This window comes from Rana temporaria, chromosome 5 (assembly GCF_905171775.1).
Source record: "Rana temporaria chromosome 5, aRanTem1.1, whole genome shotgun sequence".
In the NCBI taxonomy this organism is placed as follows: Eukaryota; Metazoa; Chordata; class Amphibia; order Anura; family Ranidae; genus Rana; species Rana temporaria.
Genome location: NC_053493.1, coordinates 354,383,647 through 354,404,017, shown reverse-complemented (window position 1 = coordinate 354,404,017; position 20,371 = coordinate 354,383,647). Strand labels below are relative to the sequence as shown.

The window sequence follows — 20,371 nt, the reverse complement described above, 5'->3', positions numbered from 1 at the left end:
AGAAAGCTCCATTTGTGGGGAAAAAAAGGATGCCAATTTTGTTTGGGAGCCACGTCGCACGACCACGCAATTGTCAATTAAAACGACGCAGTGCCGAACCACAAAATGGGGCAAGTTCCTTAACCTGCATAAGGGTCTGGGTCTTAAGTGGTTAATATGTCCCCCTCTGATTGTAAGTGGTCATCCCATTTACTACAGTAAAAAACTGCCTTTCTGTTTGGGAATGATCCTGTAGCCCAATACTAATCTGTTTATGGCAGCATTAAAGTGGTTGTAAACCCTTTACAAGCACTTTTTTTGCTACAGGTAAGCCTATAATAAGGCTTACCTGTCGCTACCCAGGATATCTCCTAAACCTGAATGGTTTAGGAGATATCCCCTGCATTTGTCAGTTGTCATCGGCACATGCGCACTGAAACAAATTGAAGCAATGGCACGTATGTGCTGTTGCTTTATTAAGTGTGCCGTTACCTCATTATACCTTTTGTCCTGCAGGTTGTGCAGGTTTTTTCCCCTCATAGGGTTTACAACCTCTTTAAAGGAGAGGCTGGCCTGAGATATTTTACAATTTTTTTTTTTTTTTAAATGTTTTTGTCACACAGAGTTTATAGACAAATGTAATATGGTTACTAATATTGTAGGGCTGATACTGATTAAAAAAGAAAATCGATTGATCAAACACACATTTTAATCGATTAATCTAATTAGACTAATTTCGATTCATTATAACGCACATACAGATCTAACTGCTAGCTGATCTCCTTGCAAGCTGATTCCCAGTGCAGCTTCCAATCGCTGGAAAATGTATAGCAGGATACAAAAAACACACAAAGGCAGCGCTTGATGGGAAAAGCATTAAAACTTTTATAGTCTTCAAGTAGGTAACCAAATAAATATTGCACTGGAGATAAAATCGATGTAGCTACATAAACTGTAAAAATGGTGCGAGTAATACCAAACGGTACCAAAATTAGTCCTAAAAACATGTAGCCAAGTATGATACTGGTAAAAAAATGTGTACAACGATACCACTGCTGAATCCAGATGAGGAGAGGTTAACATCAGTCCGTCGGCATGTAGATGTCCCATGAAGGGAACTATCACACCTCCCAGTGGATGGCTGTAGAATCCCAGGTTGATAGAGGGAAGTGTAACAGCCCTTGCGTGTGGCAGATATTAAGGTCCCGCCGGCATGCAGATATGAAGGCACAGCAAAAGAGCCCTTCAGATGGACACTGCAAGCCCCGCCGGTGTCCGTGACATCACCCGGAAGCCGGCGGAGAGGTGAGTATCGATTAATCAAGGAATTGATAGATAATTTCCGCAGCCCTATAATATTGACAACTTTTTTTTTTTTTCCCGTGCTGTCATCTTCCTCCTCTTTGTACAGACTAAAGACTGGCATACATGAGAAACAGGCGTTTAAAATTCACTGGCTGCAAACATATTTTTTTGTAGTGACATATTGGTTACTAAAGTTGAAAGAAGAGGACGACTGCCTAAGAACTTGCAGGTCAAAAAAAAAAAAAATGGGGGAGCCCCTTTTATTTTGTAATGACAGGGTATCTTTTAATGTGCCTGGACATGTTCTGAATAATACATATTATTTCCTCCTGTTGGGTTTCCAGCATAGCATGGATCTATATATAGAGCGTGTGCAGCATGTGAATTCTGCATTCCACTGAAAGCTCATCATCGTTACCAAGCAATGCCTGCAGGCAGTAATTTAATAAAAAGTTAACAATGCAGCTTTTATGTCTCTCCTTAATTAACGCTGAAGGAATGTTCTAGGGTAAAGAACCAAAAGGCCTACAATAAAGGACAAGTGCTTAGCAATTAAAATCCTCCAAAATGAAATGGGTGGATTTGGTCTGGCAGTGAAAGGGTTAAATTTTTATCCAATTGTGACATTTGTTCATACAGTGACACAGACACACCGTGCTTTTTCCTGACCGGATGTCGGCTACTGTAATGTGTTTCCTCTGTTGACATTTCCCTTCCCAGCTGAGCCTAGGATATTTCTCACCATGTAATGAGTAGGTTCCAATTTGAAATTCAATCTCTGACCTGATTCACATTTTCAGGGCAGCCAGAACACAAATATCCGCTGTCATGTCTGGATTCTCTGAGGCTTGAAATTATTTTTATATTTGTTTATAAAATGCTAATATGTATAATGACACCACACTCCCTCCCATTTGCTTTTATTTTGCATGGTTGATTATTCCATGCTTTCAGTATCCGAGGATGTTTTTCAAATTTTAGGTGCACCTGTTATCCCCAAAAAAATGAAGGCAGCCATTTAAAGCGGAGGTTCACCGCTAAATTGCTATTTTTACCCTTAGATGGATGCTCATTTAGTCTAGGGGAATCGGCTAGTTGTTTTAAAATCGAAGCTGTACTTACCTTTTTAGAGAGCGATCTTCTCCGCCACTTCCGGGTATGGGTCTTCGGGACTGGGCGTTCCTTCTTGATTGACAGTCTTCCGACAGGCTTCTGACGGTCGCATCCATCGCGTCACGATTTTCCGAAAGTAGCCGAACGTCGGTGCGCAGGAGCAGTATAGCGCCGCACCGATGTTCGGCTTCTTTCGGCTACTCGTGACGCGATGGATGCGACCGTCGGAAGCCTGTCGGAAGACTGCCCAGTCCCGAAGACCCATACCCGGAAGTGGCGGAGAAGATCGCCCTCTACAACGGTAAGTACTGCTCGGATTTTAAAACAACTAGCCCATTCCCCTAGACTAAATGAGCATCCATCTAAGGGTAAAAAAACATTTATGGGAGAAGTCCCGCTTTAAGGACTTTAAAGTATAGTAAAACCTTGGTTTGAGACCAGCTTTTTTTTTTTTTATACATTTTGACTTGATATACAAGTAGCGTTATGTCACTGAGTATAAAAGAGAAGAGAGGTGCCTCCAAGTGTAGCTATATTGTTACATTTAATGAAGGTACAACATTTAGTAACATATTGCTACACTTGGAGGCGCCTCTCTTCTCTTTTATACTCTGTAGCTCTTGCTGGATTTTGCTTCCAATTCCTTTTGTGGAGGCTTCCGTTTGTGGATGGGCATTTTATGGTTGTTACACAACCTATCACATTGCTATAATCTTTTTATATGGACTATAAACTGAAGGACCTATGAATAAATGGTTGTGGATCAAATCATTTGCGTTTCCATTACCGTAAATACTCGAGTATAAGCCGACCCGAATATAAGCTGAGGCACCTAATTTTACCACAAAAAACTGGTAAAACGTATTGACTCGAGTATAAGCCTAGGGTGTCCATCTGCATGCCTCGCTGTGTCCATGCCTCGCTGTGTCCATGCCTCGACTGACATTTAACATGGAAGTCTATGGAAGGGGTGCCTGGCTTTGAAAAATTGGTGCTCCCCGGGCCGTAGGTTTCCCAGACAACAAACTTTGCACACTTGTAGAGGAAGAGTGGGGCTACGTGTGCCAAGTTTGGGGCCCTACGGCCAGCCGGTACCGAGTCCCCAAAGTCCGGGAGATCAGACGCAAAAAGTTAACTCGAGTGTAAGCAAAGGGGGGCATTTTCAGCACCAAAAAAATGTGCAGAAAATCTCGGCTCATACTCGAGTGTATATAGGGTATTTCTTATGGGGAAATGTGCTTTGGATTACAACCATGTTTCTGGAATGAATTAAGCTCCCAGTCCAAGGTTTTACTGTAGATGTAAAGCCTTACGTTAAACAGGTCAGTTAATCGATTTCATGTACTGATTGAAATATTAAAGATTGCTTATTATCTTTTTTGGTCTGTTCCACACAGTCACGTGACTGCAGTTTCCGTGCGAATCGTCATACTCTTTAGCCAGGTGGGCATATCACCAAGCGGCTCTACTGAGTAGCTTATGCCTGCTGGGATGTGGATTTTCATGTAAGCAGAACGTGAGCATAGAAGAAGCTGCATAGGAAGGAAGGATGCTTGTGTGTCCTCATTTGTGTAAAGGCATAGCAGAGGGAAAGAGATGGTGGGGCCAACAATGCTAGTAGGTAATGGCATTCGCTAGTGGCGATCTAGTGTTGTTGACAAGAAAACAGAAATTGACAGGAGTGATGAGAACTGACCGCATGATAATAATGCATAATGCCAGTGTTTCTCAGTTGCCACATGCAAACAACTGGGAGATTTGGCCTCTACAATTACCCCCCCCCCCCAAAAGGGGCAAAACACATCTGAGAAGTTCTCTACAGGTGCAGAACAGGAGCTTACCCATCTCATTCACATTTATGCAGCAGGAAGTCGGTGTCTGTGTTCAGATGGCCATCATTTTGCTGGAGTCAGCTGGGAGATTTATTTAGACTGAAATTACTCATAAATTAACCTCCTTGACAGTATTGCTGATTAATTTTGAAAGCTGAAACGGTTTCCTAAGCTTTGATCAGTTTGTGTACAGCAATTACAGCCTTTTCAGTGTCTCACCAGTGTACCACCAGACTGTAATGTTAATAACCCGTCATAGAATGTACCCTCATGGCTAACAGAAACCAGTGTTCACAAGACTAGTTTGTGCTATACTTTAGTACTACCCTTATTTTGGTTAGCACTGGGTAAAATCCATAGTTGCATGAAAACAACCTATCCATTCCCTGGAAATGTTGACCTTATAGACTTAAAGGTATGACCTGAAGTGAGCTTAAGTGGGTCACAGAATGAACTGCACTCCTGTAACATACTAAAGCCCGCTGTTGGCTGACGTCACTCAGCTGGTCCAGGCTCGGCCTGAGCAAGCCCCTCCACAGCCCAGTGCTCCAGTGAGCGCTGGAGGGGAGAGTAGAGAGCCACTGACTGACTGCTCCGAGCAGAGCCATGACTGAGAGCAGAACTGCGTAATCAGCCGTATTATAATCACTCCATTCTCACTGCAGAGCCGGCGGGGGACAGATGCAGCGGATTGATGCTGCAGCCACCTAGGTGAGTATAATTGCTTGGGGGTTTTTTTTTTTTTTTTTAATCCCAAACTTCTCTTTTAAAGTGGAGCTCCACCCATAAATATAACATTACATCAGTAGTTTTAAAAAAATGTCATTAGTCCTTTACGAATTTTTTTTTTTTTTTTTTTTTTAGATGCCTTCAAAGTGTTGTTGCTAGGCAGAATAGTTAATCTTCCCACTTCCTGCACCTAGGTGCTTAATGCACCGCATAGATTCCTGGGAATGTAGTGGGTGTAACTTTCCAGGAGTCTGTGCACTCCCCAGTCTCAAAGAATCATGTGACTTGGACAGCACAGGTGCTGAAACCTGATCTGACACTGCTTGTGCAGCACTGGGCATGTGCGAGGTCTGCAAGGCTGAAATCCAGGAAGTCATACAGTCTGGCTTCATGATGCACACATTAAAGATGGCCCCAGTCAATTTCTATTTTATAAAGTGTCTAAATGCTGTAACAACCTAACAAAACGGACCTTAGTTTACAGACTAACTTTACTAGAATACATTAAGCTTGTGTATTACAGGGGTATTTATATTTAAAAAGTGAAATTGTGTCCGGAACTCCGCTTTAAGCTGACCATACACTGAACGAAATTCAGACTGGATGAATTTTGATTAGTGTGTGGCTGCCCCGCCTCAATAGAAGTCAATCATTTGATCAAATTCTGTCGCAGGGATAAAAATTAACCGATTATGGCCAGCTTTAGCATCATTTGCTGCTTGTGAAATTATAGAAAACCTTGTCGTGTATATCAATGTGACTCACAAAATATCTGATTTGTAGCGTGTACCTACTGTTTTGGTCACTTAAGTAGGCAGAGCCAAGTGTGCCTGCTATCTGGTGACTTTACAGATAGAAGTCTTCATGGGGAGGAGGGAAGCCATCACTTTTTGTGTTCCACATTGGCATTATGTGTGCATTGGGAATCTCATCACACTTTTCTGTATATATGGAGGCCTACAAGAAAAACACAAGGCGACTACCCTGCTCTATACCATTTACTGTGTGTAGGGAATATGTTAAAATTGCAGCTTGATATATTTTATGGCTTTTGTACATAATGCTGGCTTTTACATTCACACCGTGTAGCTGAAATGCAAGATTTGGAATGCAAAAGACTGGGTTTGTCCTGCTTTACCTTCAGTGCAAATCTCCAATAGGACCACCCGCATCCAGAGAAACGCAGTGCAAAGCATGTTAAACACAGCCTCCTGAGCTGTCGTCTGCATTGTACCATGTTGTGCGTAGGAAGCTACTGACCTATGTTTGACGTGCATTTCACACACATCAAATGTAGGTAAACCGCTTCCTTTCACAGCAAGGTCTTCTACATGTTTTTAATGATGTTCTAACAAATTTAAATAACATTGACCACTGTATCAATATTTCTATATTCTTTTCCAGACAATATGTGCACTAATTTGCTGCAAGTCCATCGTGAAACCCGAGTACTTTAGTGAAGTTATCAAAGCCATCAAAGAGAAGCAATCACTACCTGAACCTACAAGGTATTTCACTGAGCAGCTGTGACCTGAAGTTTGAATGGTGCTGCGGGTGAGATAATGGAAATTCTCTGCTGAACTACAAAAAGAGAGTCAGAAAAGGTACTGACACCAGATCGGCTACATGCCAATATTCAACATCATATCAAAAAACATATAAGTCACGTAAACCAGTGCTACCCAACCCTGGCCCAACTGTCCTAGACCACCCCCAAACAGCTCCCCAAAAAGCGGTAGCAAGGTGTCCCTACCCCCTGCCATAATCCACTTAGTCCCGTCCTAGCAAAATATAGCACCCCCTGGGTGAAAGGATTCTTGGGTATTCTAACAAATTCAAGGGCCTCAATGGGCATGTAACCAGGCACTCTAAGTAGCACTCCGCCCCTGGAGTTTTTTAATATGATTTTGAATAAATATTGCCGTGTATCTGATGTCGGTACCTTTTCTGCCTCTCTTTTGTGGTTCCTTTATTTTGGTGAAGCCCATCTATATTTTGCCATAGGGATAAACACCGCCATTGTTTAATAACTTGGGACATTATTTTTCTTCTTTAGCTTTCATGCTCTGCTTAACCATACTTTTAGATATCACTGTGCTTGCTTTAAAAGGGACACTCCAGTAAAGGATGGAAATGTTGTATGTATACTGACCCAGCCTACTTGCTGCCTCTAGTTCTTCATCAGACATTTACCATTTGCAGCTAGCTACCTTAGTGGCTGCTACTCCTGTATTTTCTCAATGTAAGTGTGAAAGAATTGAGGTTGTGTGTGACTTGGTTCTGAGCACGGGTCTCTAGTTTTAAAGGAGCAAGGCTTTTACAGAATGGTGTTCGAAAGCTACAATTCACCCCCCACCCCCACCTTACCTTTACTGAAAGTACAGTGAAAAAACACTAATGGTGTTGGCAGCAATTTATTATGTAAAACTCATATTAAAATGAACCTGTCAGGCTGAAGATTATTAATGTAAGAGCATCCAGTCCTCTGCTCCTTGTTGGCAATAGCCCCCTTCCGGATCCTGGTTACGTGATGGTGTCTTCTCTGCTAGCCCCTCTGCTGCATTTCCTCATACCAGACATCAGGGGGAGTGGCATCTGTTATGATGAAATGCGTCGGTAAGGGCCGGACGTGGTCTTTTGCCGACAACCAGCAGAGGATCGGATGCTCTTACATTAGTATACAATATAGCCTGCTTTGGATTTTTTATTATACAAGTATTTTTAACCATTTTTTTAATAACTTGGATGCTCAATCTTGCTACACTGAGAGTTTTTTCTATATTCATTCTTGATTCCGTGGGCACCTTTGGAGAGGGCTGTGTGGGGGAGCATTTGGAGATTCAGGGGCATCCCGGTATTGATTTTCATAAGTGCGCATATGGCTATTCCTTTTGGAGGTTATGCCAGCTGGTAAAAATCATCGTGGTGTTTGGCAAAGTGTTTTCTCTCCTCTCTCTGATTGGTGGAAGAACTACCGTATTGATCGGCGTATAACACACACAGGCATATAACACGCACCCTAACTTTAAGATGGAAGTTTCAGGGAAAAAACTTTCCACAGCCCCCTGCGTATAACACGCAGGCACAGTTTACCCTCTATTTTCAGGGTAAAAAAGTGAGTGTTATACGCCAATAAATACAGTATTTTGAAGGCTCCATTACCCTCGCCCCAGGATTATTATTTTATGGCACTTTTTTTGGTTGATTATCAATTATAAGACTCTTTTGATGGACATTTGTTTCATTTATGTCACTATTGAATGTTCACCATTTGATTTATAGAAACTATTATTGGTTCACTATGTTTGATTGACTCATGTTCTGTGATATTTAGACATTATTATTCGATTAGTGTTTTTTTGTTTTTTTTGGATGGACTTACAAGATTATCTTCACAGCGTTTTTAATTTTTTTTTTTTTTTTTTTTTTTTTTTTACTTGTAGCCCTGCACATCGTTCTTTATTATCTATTACCATTCAGAAAACGATGGGCGCTCAGCAGAATGGAAACTAGTTGTACAAAAGTAATAGGAAAATGAGAGCTTATTAGTAGGGATGTTGTTTTCCATTAAATGAGTGTAAGACCCCCTCTAATAATGGCCCCACACCATTATTAAAAAACATTTCCCTTTTGTATTTTCCTGCAGCTTTGTTCCTATAATTGATGAGCCATCCTTACAGACTGACTCGTTGGATGTCTCAGAAAATAGAAAAAGAAAAACTATCTTCAAAGACAACATTTTTCTATTCTTGACTGCCAAGCAGGTGAGCGTCAGCAATTGATATTCTGTGTATTTCCAGTATCTCATTATAGCCACATCTGTGCTCCATCTGTTCTGTGCGGAACGTGGGGGTCTGTTTATGGTGGAGAGCAGATAGTGGAATCCACTCTCTGCTATAATTGCCCCCCTTTTGTGTCCCTTACCTGGACAAAGTATGCCAAAAAGGAATTCTGGCTGTACTCTGACGTTTCCTGATATGCATACTTTTTCATGTCCGTGCCTCTATATATATATATATATATTTAACCCAGAAGGTCCATGTAATAGCCAGAGAAACGTGAGTCTCTGAAGAAAGGTTTCCTGTAAGACAAAGCTTTCTAAACTTTGTAAGCACCCTTTCTGACAACCACAAAAAAAATATTTTCTGAAAACTTTTAGCTTTTGCAAAATACACACATGAAAGTGACAGACATTATTACGAACAGCCTTTTCGTGCACAGGAGATGTGTGTGTACTTATCTTATTTGCAGAAAACAGGCATGTAGAACAATTGTCTGATTAAAATTTAGATACAATTTAAAGTGGTTGTAAAGGCTGAAGGTTTTTTTGCCTCCCCCCTCGAGCCAGCGATATGCACGAGAGCTTTGGCTGTCCCGGGACTTCCTCTGCTCATTGGCCGAGTCAGCATTGGCTACCACTGCTGTCAATCTCGCACCCTTTGAGCTAATGAGGAGGGGGGGCTCGGCTATGTGTCATATGGATGCATAAAGCAGGGCTTGGGAGCGAGCCAGCGCCCCTATAGAAAGCGGCTTGCTATTAGGGGAACTGGTCAAGGGGGAGGAGCCAAGAGCGCCCATGGGGGACCCAAGCAGGAGAGGATCGGGGCTGCTCTGCAAGTATGACATGATTTTTTTTTTTTTTTTATGTTTTGTTTTTTAAGCCGAACCTTAAAGGGGTTTTCCACCCATTTTGTAAGTTTATTAAAAGTCAGCAGCTACAAAAAGTGTAGCTGCTGGCTTTTAATAAACCGACACTTACCTGCTCCACGGCTCCAGCGACGCGCCGGACGGGGCTCCGCTCCTCGCCCCCCCTCGCCGGCCGGCGTCTTCATGCTCAGTGTGGGCACCCGGCCGTGACAGCTTTCGGCTGCGCGGGCGGCACTGCACATGCGGCGCGGCCTGGCGAGGCGCTGTCTGATTGGACAGGCGATCGCCGAGGACCTGTCACGTGTCCTGGGCGATCGCCTACAGCAGCCCCTTCCTGTAGGTGATTAAGCTTAATCGCCTAGGCAATTAGGCTTAATCGTCTACCCGGAAGGAGGAAGTGGGACAGGAAGTCCCACTCCTCCTGAAGCCCCCACTCCCCCCCCAAAAAAATTACATGCCAAATGTGGCATGTAAGGGGGAGAGGAGTGGGTTAAGAGGAAGTTACAAATTTGGGTGGAACTCCTCTTTAATTACCACTTTAAGGTTATATAAAATCAGTACTTATCAACTACTGTTTCCAATTCTGTGGATTAACTTTTCTTTTGAGATATAATGTACAGCTGCAAAAAATTGTTCAACTCCTGAACAGTCTTCTTTTGGGCCTCTGCTTTAGGTCTGTGGTTAGCCTTTTGTTAAGGACCAAACCGCCCGCCTGTTGCAGAGCTCTTGCTATTGCTAGCAAATATAAATGCAGAGATTGCACACATTTTGTCACTCTAGTGGTTAATTGAATGCCATGCATTTGAAGCCATTCTCTTTTTTTTTTTTTTTTCTGCTTTTCTTCTTTTCTTCTTTTTCTTATTTGATGGTTATGTAAAGATTCATATTCTGTGCAGCACAAGAAACTGAGCCCAGCAGTGCACTTTGGAGGTGGCAAAGCTCAGCTGTTAGTGGGCGAATGTGACGACAAGCACCTGCTAGGAAACCCCAAGACTTTGGTGATCGATGTGGGAGCAACAGAATCTCAGCTCTCTGAATCTCAGACCCCAACCTGGGTCACATCTATCATGACTATTCTTCAAGGGTAAGACTGCATTCCCTATTTGTTCCCATACACCTAATGAGAGGAGACATCTTTTTGTGCTTTGATCAGTTAGAGACTTGTTGCTTACACTACAATGAAAATCTGTTGCAGTCTGTCGCAATATGCGTGCGATTCGCTCGTCAAGGCACATTCGAGCCCTTTGATTGGCTCCTTGACATCTGTAGGTCAGCATAGGTAGATCATGTAACCTATCTCCAGATGGGATGAAGAAGGGATAGAACTTTTGCTAGCCTTTATTACTTTTTCTATGCCCACTGGGGAGATTAAACCCTATCGAGGAACAAGAAGTTGTAGAGAAATCTCTTCAGTGGCATCCCAGAATGCCAAGAACTTCTGTTCCTTTTCCTGATGTCACAGGGATAAAAAAGTAAAGGGATCTCTAACCACAGACAATGGCAAAATAACAACTAATGTTGTAACTGTACCCAACTCTATTTAAAAAAAACAAAAAAAAAACACGATTTGGCTGGAGGAAAATGTAAAATGTTACTAAACCCACAACAGTAAAATCAGTCTGTATATGCAGTAAAGTATTCTTGTTATACTCACTGTGGAAACTAAGCGGTTAATCCTCTGCATTGTATAAAAAGCCTGTTTGAGCCTGTCTTCTCTGTTCCTCCCTACTTCCACAGTCCCCAATCCATCACCTGATGGAACAGAGGCTAGCGAACAAGCTGCACATGCTCAGTTTAGTATATATTGCCAGAAAGGTTGTTTTTGTTTTTCTTGGGAGAATGCATCTGATCAGCACAGTGCCAATTGGCACTCTCCAGACAGAGGGTCAGGGGTCCTGAAGCCTGATAAGACCGAGCAAAAGTGAAAACTCCTACAAGCTTTAACCAGACACTGATAGAGGTTACAAGACTGCTATAGACTGCTGTGTGAAAAGGGTATTTAGTAGTTTATATTTACAAAATACATTGCATTTCCATGTTCTGTGTACTGTGGGAGACCAGATATAGTAAATGCAGGGTCCTGGATTTGGTAACCCCTTTAGTTCACCTTTGCATCCAAAAAGGACCTCTAATAATATACGGCATGTGCTAGCATAAAATGTTTTTGATTCATGTGTCCTGTGATTGGATTTAAACGTTGGGAAGAAACTAATTTTTTCATGCACTTCCCTCTTGAGCCTTTTTACCATGGGTCCGTTCAGTAACTGTTGTTAAATATACAAGGGACACCATGTTTGTACAGATTGAACTATATCATCCAGCAAAGTGAGACATTTTGTGAAAGTGGGAAGAAGGGTTTTTAAGCAATTTTAAGACCAGGCCTATTCTGACACTTTTTTGTAAGTGTAAAAATCAGATTTGTACTTTCCTGGCATGTTAGGGTCTCAAGAAATGGGATAGGCCGTCAGTACTTCAGGTGTGATCAATTTTCAGAGCTTGGCACCATAGCTTGTGGACTCCTTTCACAAAGACCAAATCATATACACCAATTTTGGTTGTTATTATTATTATTATTATTATTTTTTTTTTTTTTTTTTTTAAGATATGTAGCAGTATACATTTTTGCAAAAATTTATGAAGAAAAATTACTAATTTGCAAAACAGAAACAAAGAAAATGCATTTTTTTTTTTTTTTTTTTACAGAATTTTCAGCCTTTTTTTCTTTTATAGCAAAAAATAAAAAACTCATCAGTGATTAAATACCACCAAAAGAAAGCTCTATTTGTGGAAAAAAAAGGACAAACCATTCATATGGGTACAGTGTTGCATGACTGAGTAATTGTCATTCAAAATGTGAGAGCACTGTAAGCTGAAAATGCTGGTTAGGAAGGGGGTTGAAGTGCCCAGTGGTTAAGCAGAGACTCTAGAGAATATAATAGTGGTTGTTGCAATATTTTATGCCACACTGTATTTACACAGCAGTCTTTCACATGCATTTTTTGGGGGGGAAAAATACACTTTAATAAATAAAATAAAAAAACTAAACCATAACGTTGGCCCATTTTTTTTGGTATAATGTGAAAGATGTTATGCCGAGAATCATGATCTTTATTCTAAGCAAAATAGATTGTGATTCTCATATTTTCCAGAATCGTGCCGCTCTAGTTATGTGGATTGTCCCTATCCTTGTGTTTCAGACTTGTGATGTAAATTGTATTTACAGCTCACCAGGGTCTTGTTCAATTTATGTGATAACGCAACACAATGAAACTCTAGTGGATTCTTGTCTGACTTTCCTTGTTCTATTGTGTTAGAAGAAATACTAAACATAACTCTTGTTTTACAGTAAAGGATTGCGAGCTATTCCAGAAGCTGAAATTGGTTTAGCCGTTATCTACATGTCAACAGAAATATATTGCAATCCTCAGCAACGTGCAGGGAATAGAAATGAGACGGGTATGACGGCACTTAATCTACTTTCTGCTACAGAAAAACTCATGTTGTAAATTGCAAATCTTAGGTACATAGGCTTTGGTCTATTGCTAAATGTCGTCTGTGTTGGTTTTAGGACTTATTTATTGGAAGTATCTATAGTCTATTTGAAGTTTTCCTTTAGTGCATGTGCTGGGTTCGGGTTGGAAAACTGGCATCTGGTTGTGTTAGTAATGGATGCTTGCTAATGATCTCTTCTGCAAAATGAAATTTCCTGCAAAGTGATAATTAAAACCATGGAATTTTACGTCCTGGTTGTTGGACGTCTGGTTGCACATTCATGTCTGCATCAGCTTTAAAGGGGTTTTAAGTAGGGTTGTCCCGATACCGATACTAGTATCGGTATCGGGACAGATACTGAGCATTTGCGCGAGTACTTGTACTCGCGCAAATGCTCCCGATGCATCGCCGAATACTTTTTTTTTTTTCGCTCTCTCTGAGTGGGGGCGGGGAGCGGTCGAAGAGGAGACCGAGAGGACACTGAGGGGGCGGAGAGCAAAGCAGTCCTCGGGTATGTATAACATACCACTGTAGGATAGCTGCTGCCGCCACCGCCGTCTAGTTGTTCGGCGCTCAGGGAACATAACCGCTTTCATTTGAATAGCTGTATGTTCCCCGCCTCGCATCGTCATAGCCCCTCCCCCTTGTCCGGGCACTTTGATAGATCACCCGTCCCAGGATTGGACGGGTGATATGTCTATCAAAGTGCCCGGACAAGGGGGAGGGGCTATGACGAGGCGCGGCGGGGAACATTCAGCTTTTCAAATGAAAGCTGTTATGTTCCCTGAGCGCCAAACAACTAGACAGCGGGGGAGACCTACACAAAGCCGATATTGGGAGAGACAACGGTGCATTTGGGGGGAGACACAAGGGGAGACATGGCTGCATTTTGGGAGTGAGACATGGCTGCGTTTGGGGGGGGGGGGGGGAGACATGGCTGCGTTTGGGGGGGGGGGAGACATGGCTGCGTTTGGGGGGGGGGGAGACATGGCTGCGTTTGGGGGGGGGGGGAGACATGGCTGCGTTTGGGGGGGGGGGGAGACATGGCTGCGTTTGGGGGGGGGGGAGACATGGCTGCGTTTGGGGGGGGGGGGAGACATGGCTGCGTTTGGGGGGGGGGAGACATGGCTGCGTTTGGGGGGGGGGGAGACATGGCTGCGTTTGGGGGGGGGGAGACATGGCTGCGTTTGGGGGGGGGGGGGAGACATGGCTGCGTTTGGGGGGGGGGGAGACATGGCTGCGTTTGGGGGGGGGGGAGACATGGCTGCGTTTGGGGGGGGGGAGACATGGCTGCGTTTGGGGGGGGGGAGACATGGCTGCGTTTGGGGGGGGGAGACATGGCTGCGTTTGGGGGGGGGGGAGACATGGCTGCGTTTGGGGGGGGGGGGAGAGACATGGCTGCGTTTGGGGGGGGGGGGGAGAGACATGGCTGCGTTTGGGGGGGGGAGACATGGCTGCATTTAAAAAAAAGTATCGGCGAGTACATGGAAAAAAGTATCGGTACTTGTACTCAGTCCTAAAAAAGTGGTATCGGGACAACCCTAGTTTTAAGGGTACAATTTTTTTTTTTCTTTCCTAAATGGCTTCCTTTACCTTAGTGCAGTCCTCCTTCACTTACCTCATCCTTTCATTTTGCTTTTAATTGTCCTTATTTCTTCTGAGAAATCCTGACTTCCTGTTCTTCTGTCTGCAACTCCACACAGTAATGGGAGGCTTTCTCCCTGGTGTGGAGTGTCGTACTCGCCCCCTCCCTTGGACTACAGGAGAGTCAGGACGCTCTTTACGTTGCACATAGAGAAAAGAGCTGTGTTAGTGGGCGTCCTGACTCTTCTGCTCGCCCCCTCAAGGGAGGGGGCGAGCACGACCCTCCACACCAGGAAGAAGGCCTCACATTACTGTGTCGCGTAACAGACAGAAGAACAGGAAGTGAGGATTTCTCAGAAGAAATAAGGACATTTAAAAGCAAAATGGAAGGATGAGGTAAGTGAAGGAGGACTGCACTAAGGTAAAGGAAGCTATTTAGGATTTTTTTTTTTACCTTTGCAACCCCTTTAACCCATGGGTACGAGTGTCCTCACTGGCTGAACTAGTCAGCCATACCTTCTTTTGCCAGACTAGCTATGAGATAAAATACCATCATTATATTCTTGGTCTCTTCCAATTAGAAACCTCTGTAGCTCAGGAACACAGACAACACCTGACACAGATCCTGGTGTATAATCTGGAATACTATGCAGTAAAGAAAATCTACATCTGGGTAGCATTGTAAATGTCTGCTCTGTATTGGTATCTAATGGGCAGTAGACTAGGATTTGCCTCTGATCCACAACTTGAGAACAGCAGCTTCCCGTCCTTGAGGGTTCATCCATAAAGTATATACTTGGACCATCTCAAGTTGCACCTCTTGAATTGGAGGAGCAGTAGCTATACTAAGGCATAATTCAAGACTGGTAGAATCGTATTATTTAATATAATTATTACTCAGAATTCATATAGCTCCAACAGTTTACGCAGCGCTTTACAACAAAATATTAAGGGCTTTTGCACACAGGCGTAAAAAAAAGCTGCATGCAGTGTCTAGTTCTGTAAACGGCATTATACATATCTTATGGGCCTGTTCAGACAGCTGTGTTCATGGCTGTAATGGTGAATTGTGCTTTAGCAGCGTCTAAAAGGAAATTGGAACAGAGCTGCATCCGGGGCTGTAATTTCTGCAGTTTTTACACATGTACACTTGTTTACATGTGCACACAGGTTGATGTATTCTGTAACTAACCAGGAAACCTGTCTAGGCAGCGGCTACACAAAAATTACTGAGTCCTCTGATTTGAGTCCAGTAGGTGTATTTGGAGCTCCGTGAGAGAGGGATAAGTAAGGATGTTTGGCAATTAGTACTTATTGCCTCGGTACATAAACGGCCTACAATTTGGGACACTGAGCAAGCCGAGTACTTCAATCACGTGCAGCTGAAAAACGATTGAGAGGCGATCTTCATGGAGCCTATGTCCTGGGTCTGCCTTTGTCAAGGAGCAAGACAAGAAAGAGGTAAGTGCACATCTTCTGTCACTTCTGTGATTTATGTAATATGTGAAAGACTCAAACTGCATTAGCACACAACAGTGACACAAATGGAACATGTCCCTACTGTATGCTTATGTATAATACAATGGGGTTTATTTACTAAAGGCAAATATACTGTGCACTGCAAGTGCACTTGCTCTAGATCTGAGGGGAAGCTCTGCTGAATACCATCATCCAATCCTGTGCAAGCAAAAATGCTATTTTTTACTTTACTTGCATTTGAATGGGTATTCTTTGCAAAAAGTAGATGTACCTCATTTATTAAGCACTGGAGTAACTGCAGAAGAAAAGTAACCGCTCAGATGAACCAAGGAACTTTTACTCACTGGATCCAAACCGTGGGTGCCGGCAATGCAATTAATGCAAAATTGAAGATAAGAAGCTGGGACAGCCGCACTCCAAAAACGTTCCTTTTTATTAAAACTGGTCACAGAACATCACATGCCACAGCAAACAATCAGGAAAAGGCTAACGCGTTTCGCACTGTGCTTCAGTGCTTATTCATAGCTCACATGTGAAGTAACTGCACATGTGCATTTGCCTTTAGTGAATCAACCCCATTGTCTGTGATGAGAGATCCGTGTGGTGTGACCACCCAGCAGTTTGCTGCAACGCTGTACTGGCAGCCATATATATACGAGGCATGCTTCTTGGTGCATGCACTTGAATGGGAGGCTGTGCCTGTCCATCCTTATTTAGTGGCTTAGTGCTTCTGAGCACTCCGTTCCTGTGCTGATCCATCGGTCATGTCACTACTGTGAGCTAAGAAAGTTTTCCAGTGAAATGCCAGAACCACTACTCCCAATCCTCAATCCTTGACCTTTTGTTGTGCTATGCAGGGTTGTTGTCATTGGTGCAGCGCTCCTCCCTGAATCCTGCGGACATTATGGTTTGCTCAGCACTGTATTAAGACTCTGCAGACTGTTTGGTCACAGAGGTGAAACAATCAGCGTGTAGTTATGAGAGCTGTGCCAATGGCCACAACCCTGGATTGTGGGTGCTGAACAAGGTCACTGAGCGAGAGTTGGTAGTAGGGAGTTTGGTATTTCAATTACCCTTTTGGTTAGTACTAATTGTTCAAAAAAACTAGACTTTTTTTTAATGACATCAATGGTTTGTTATGTCTTTGTAACATAGTCTTGTCAATTTTAGGGGATATCCTCACTGCAAAGGGAAAAGCATACTACAGTGGTGCCCCATCAGGAGGCCACTTCAAAAAATGCCACCCCTGCTTAAGAGATGATTCTCTGTCGCTGCCCCATGGAGTCAATGGCGTAAGTATAATAAAGTAAAAATGTTGTGTGGGGCTGTTATCTGGACTACAAGTAGTTTGCATCTTGGTTTATAAATGTAGTAAACATGTAATTTTTATAGGACGAGATCCAATTGGGCACAAGAGGAGGATATACTGAGTGAGGGACGTCCCTCAAGGGAATCTTCACTATCCAACTTACTGAGACCTGCAGAGTCAGAGGAGGGAGCACTTGTAGTATAGGCATCCAGCAGGTACATAAATATCTTCATATCTTACTGTCTTATATTGCTACACTTGCATTTCTCTTCCACTCTATATGTATGTCTGTCTAGATACAAATTTCGTATATACACTGATCAGCCATATCATTTATTTATCAGGTTACAATGGCATCTGAAAATGGGTGGGATATATTGGGAAGCAAGTTTACAAGTTCTCCCTGAAGCTGATGTGTTGAAAGAAGAAAAAATAATGGGCAAGCATATCATTTGAGTGACTTTGACAAGGGTGAAATTGTAATGGCCAGACAACTGGGTCAGAGTAACTACAAAACTGCAGCTCTTGTTGGATGTTCCCTGTCTGCAGTGGTCAGGACACTGACCAAAAGTGGTCCAAAGAAGGAAAACAGTCAACAGGTTCATGGGCGACAAAAGTTCTTTGATGGACGTAGGGAATGGCTGGCCCATGTAGTCCGATCCAATAGAAGAGTTACCGTAATTAAAAAGAAAAAATAATAATTAATCCGCATTCCGATAGGTGGCAAAACACACAGTGCATTGCAGTTTTTTTGCCTATGGGGTTATGTATCCAGTCAGGGGACCCATGCTGTTCATAGCCATAAGCGCCTCCAGAGTGTGCGTCACTTACCTGGGAAACGGATGACACCAGGATCCACTTTGGGAGGAAGGTAAGCTGGCGTAGGCAGTGTGATGCCTTGGATAATTTTTTGCTGGGAAATCTTGGGTCATTTACGTGGATGTTATTTTGGAGTTGATGGGTCATGGCTGTTTGGTGGCAAAAAGCGAGACATTTGCTGGGTGGTCATAATGTTATGGGCCGATTTGGTATTTATCTATATCAATATATCGATCAATTTATCCATATCCTCTCTGTATCCTGACATTTGAACAAATCTTTTTTTTTTTTTTTTCTTCTCTAGGGGTCTACAGCAAAGTATGTGGCTGGTTGAGACAAAACCATTGGCAGCAGCCAGAAACAACATCCACTGATGGCCAGATCCTGCAGCTGCTGTACAAGCTTTGTGACCGGCAGCCAGATGTACACCGGGGCAACACAAACGCCAGACAGTTTTCTGCCTCAGCCTCATGCCGATACTGGAACACATCCATGCAGAGCATGAAATGCAAGTCAGGAATGATATTTAGTATTATCTGGTGGTCTGCAGGTCCGCTCTTTGGAGAGGCCTTCCGCATGCTAGGTTACACATGGAAAGCACCCCACCTAGCTCCTGCACTCTGCCAGTTGGTCCCCCTCCTCCTGAGCCAAGCACATATAGGACCCCTCCTATGGCTCCAGTTTATCCTTGCCTACCCTGCCCTCCACCTACCAGTCACCCCCCCCACTCTCTTTTTAGCCTTACACATTTGGTACCTTACCTTTCCCACCCAGTCCTTTCCTGTTACGTTTCCCCTTACACTTTTCCCAGCACTTAAACCTGTCTACCAGACCTGACCCCTGCTATCGGAACCTGTTATGTTATGTTTTGTTTTAAAAAAAATGTTTTTTAAAAAATAAACCCTTTTTGAAAGTATTTCTTCTTGTCTAATCTCTAAAGGGAATGTGTTATTTAGTACACATCTGGGACATCTTGTGCCCCCATCTCATTGCTGGCTCCGTGGAACGTTTTTGGGACTCCCATTCACAGTGAATGGAAGCCTTACCCTGTATGCTAAATCAGGGCTCGACAAATCCCGGGCGCCAAGTCCTGGCGACTTGGCTCGGAAGGGGGGCAAAAAAAAAAAGTTTTTTTTGTGAGCTGGCGCCATCTGGTGGTGAGCCGTTGGTATTACAAGTTATTACCACCAGATGTGTAAGCTGGCACCATCTGGTGGTGGCCGTTGGTATTACTGTTAAGTTAAGCATTACAAGTTAAACAGCAATTCTAATGTAATTTTTCACTATTTTCACTGCCATCTTCTTCCCTCTAATTAGAACCCCCAAACATTATATATATTTTTTATCCTAACACCCTAGAGAATAAAATGGCGATCGTTGCAATACTTTTTGTCACGCCGTATTTGCGCAGCGGTCTTGCAAGCGCACTTTTTTTGGGAAAAAATTACACTTTTTTTAAAAAAAAAGCTTATAGTTAAATTAGGTAAGGTGCATGGAGGGAGCCATAGCACACAGTATGGAATACAAAACACCTGCCACTGCTGTGTGCGCTGTGTAATTATTATAATATTTCATATCACAGGGTGTTCATGCTGTGATTTGAAACCATCATAGTACATTCTGAAACCATTATGCTTCCCACACTGCCTATTGAAAGGCATCATGGTGTATAGATTTCACATAAAAAATTACACAATACTGGTATGAATACTCTTAGTAAAAAAAAAACACTTTTTATAGGTATTCTAAGCGCGTGTGTGGTGTGTGTGTGTGTGTTTTATATACTATATTTTCATTCTGTCTGGTGACAAAAAAGAAGTTGAAGTTGAATGCAGGTTGCATGTTCAGTTATTTTGAAACGCTTTGTAAAATCATTTTAGCAAAACACTTGTTCTGTTGGGGATACACAAAGTAGTCGGCAAAAGCATTTTAAATATTCATGGCGTGAGAATGGGATTACATGTCCTTAAACAGAACATCCCGACCAGGGTTCAGAGGTGTGCAGATGCTCTTGTTGGTCCATATCAAGTTGTGCAGAATGCAGCACAAAAGCACGACTTGCATTGCATTCTGCACATCAAGT

The 20,371-nt window shown here is 42.9% G+C and overlaps 1 protein-coding gene and 1 long non-coding RNA gene across 2 annotated transcripts in view; both read left to right on the top strand.

Annotated features, from left to right (window-relative positions):
* Positions 1–20,371, top strand: part of NBN (nibrin) — a 128,259-nt gene that overhangs the window by 32,938 nt on the left and 74,950 nt on the right. The window contains exons 5-8 of the mRNA XM_040354601.1: positions 6,363–6,466; positions 8,605–8,722; positions 10,502–10,689; positions 12,952–13,061. Coding sequence (XP_040210535.1) covers positions 6,363–6,466; positions 8,605–8,722; positions 10,502–10,689; positions 12,952–13,061 — 520 coding nt within the window. The remainder of the gene's footprint in view (positions 1–6,362; positions 6,467–8,604; positions 8,723–10,501; positions 10,690–12,951; positions 13,062–20,371) is intronic.
* LOC120941284 lies at positions 15,129–19,369 on the top strand. Its single transcript, XR_005749533.1, has 4 exons — positions 15,129–16,142; positions 17,331–17,452; positions 17,553–17,684; positions 18,593–19,369. It is a non-coding gene; the product is annotated as an uncharacterized LOC120941284 (long non-coding RNA).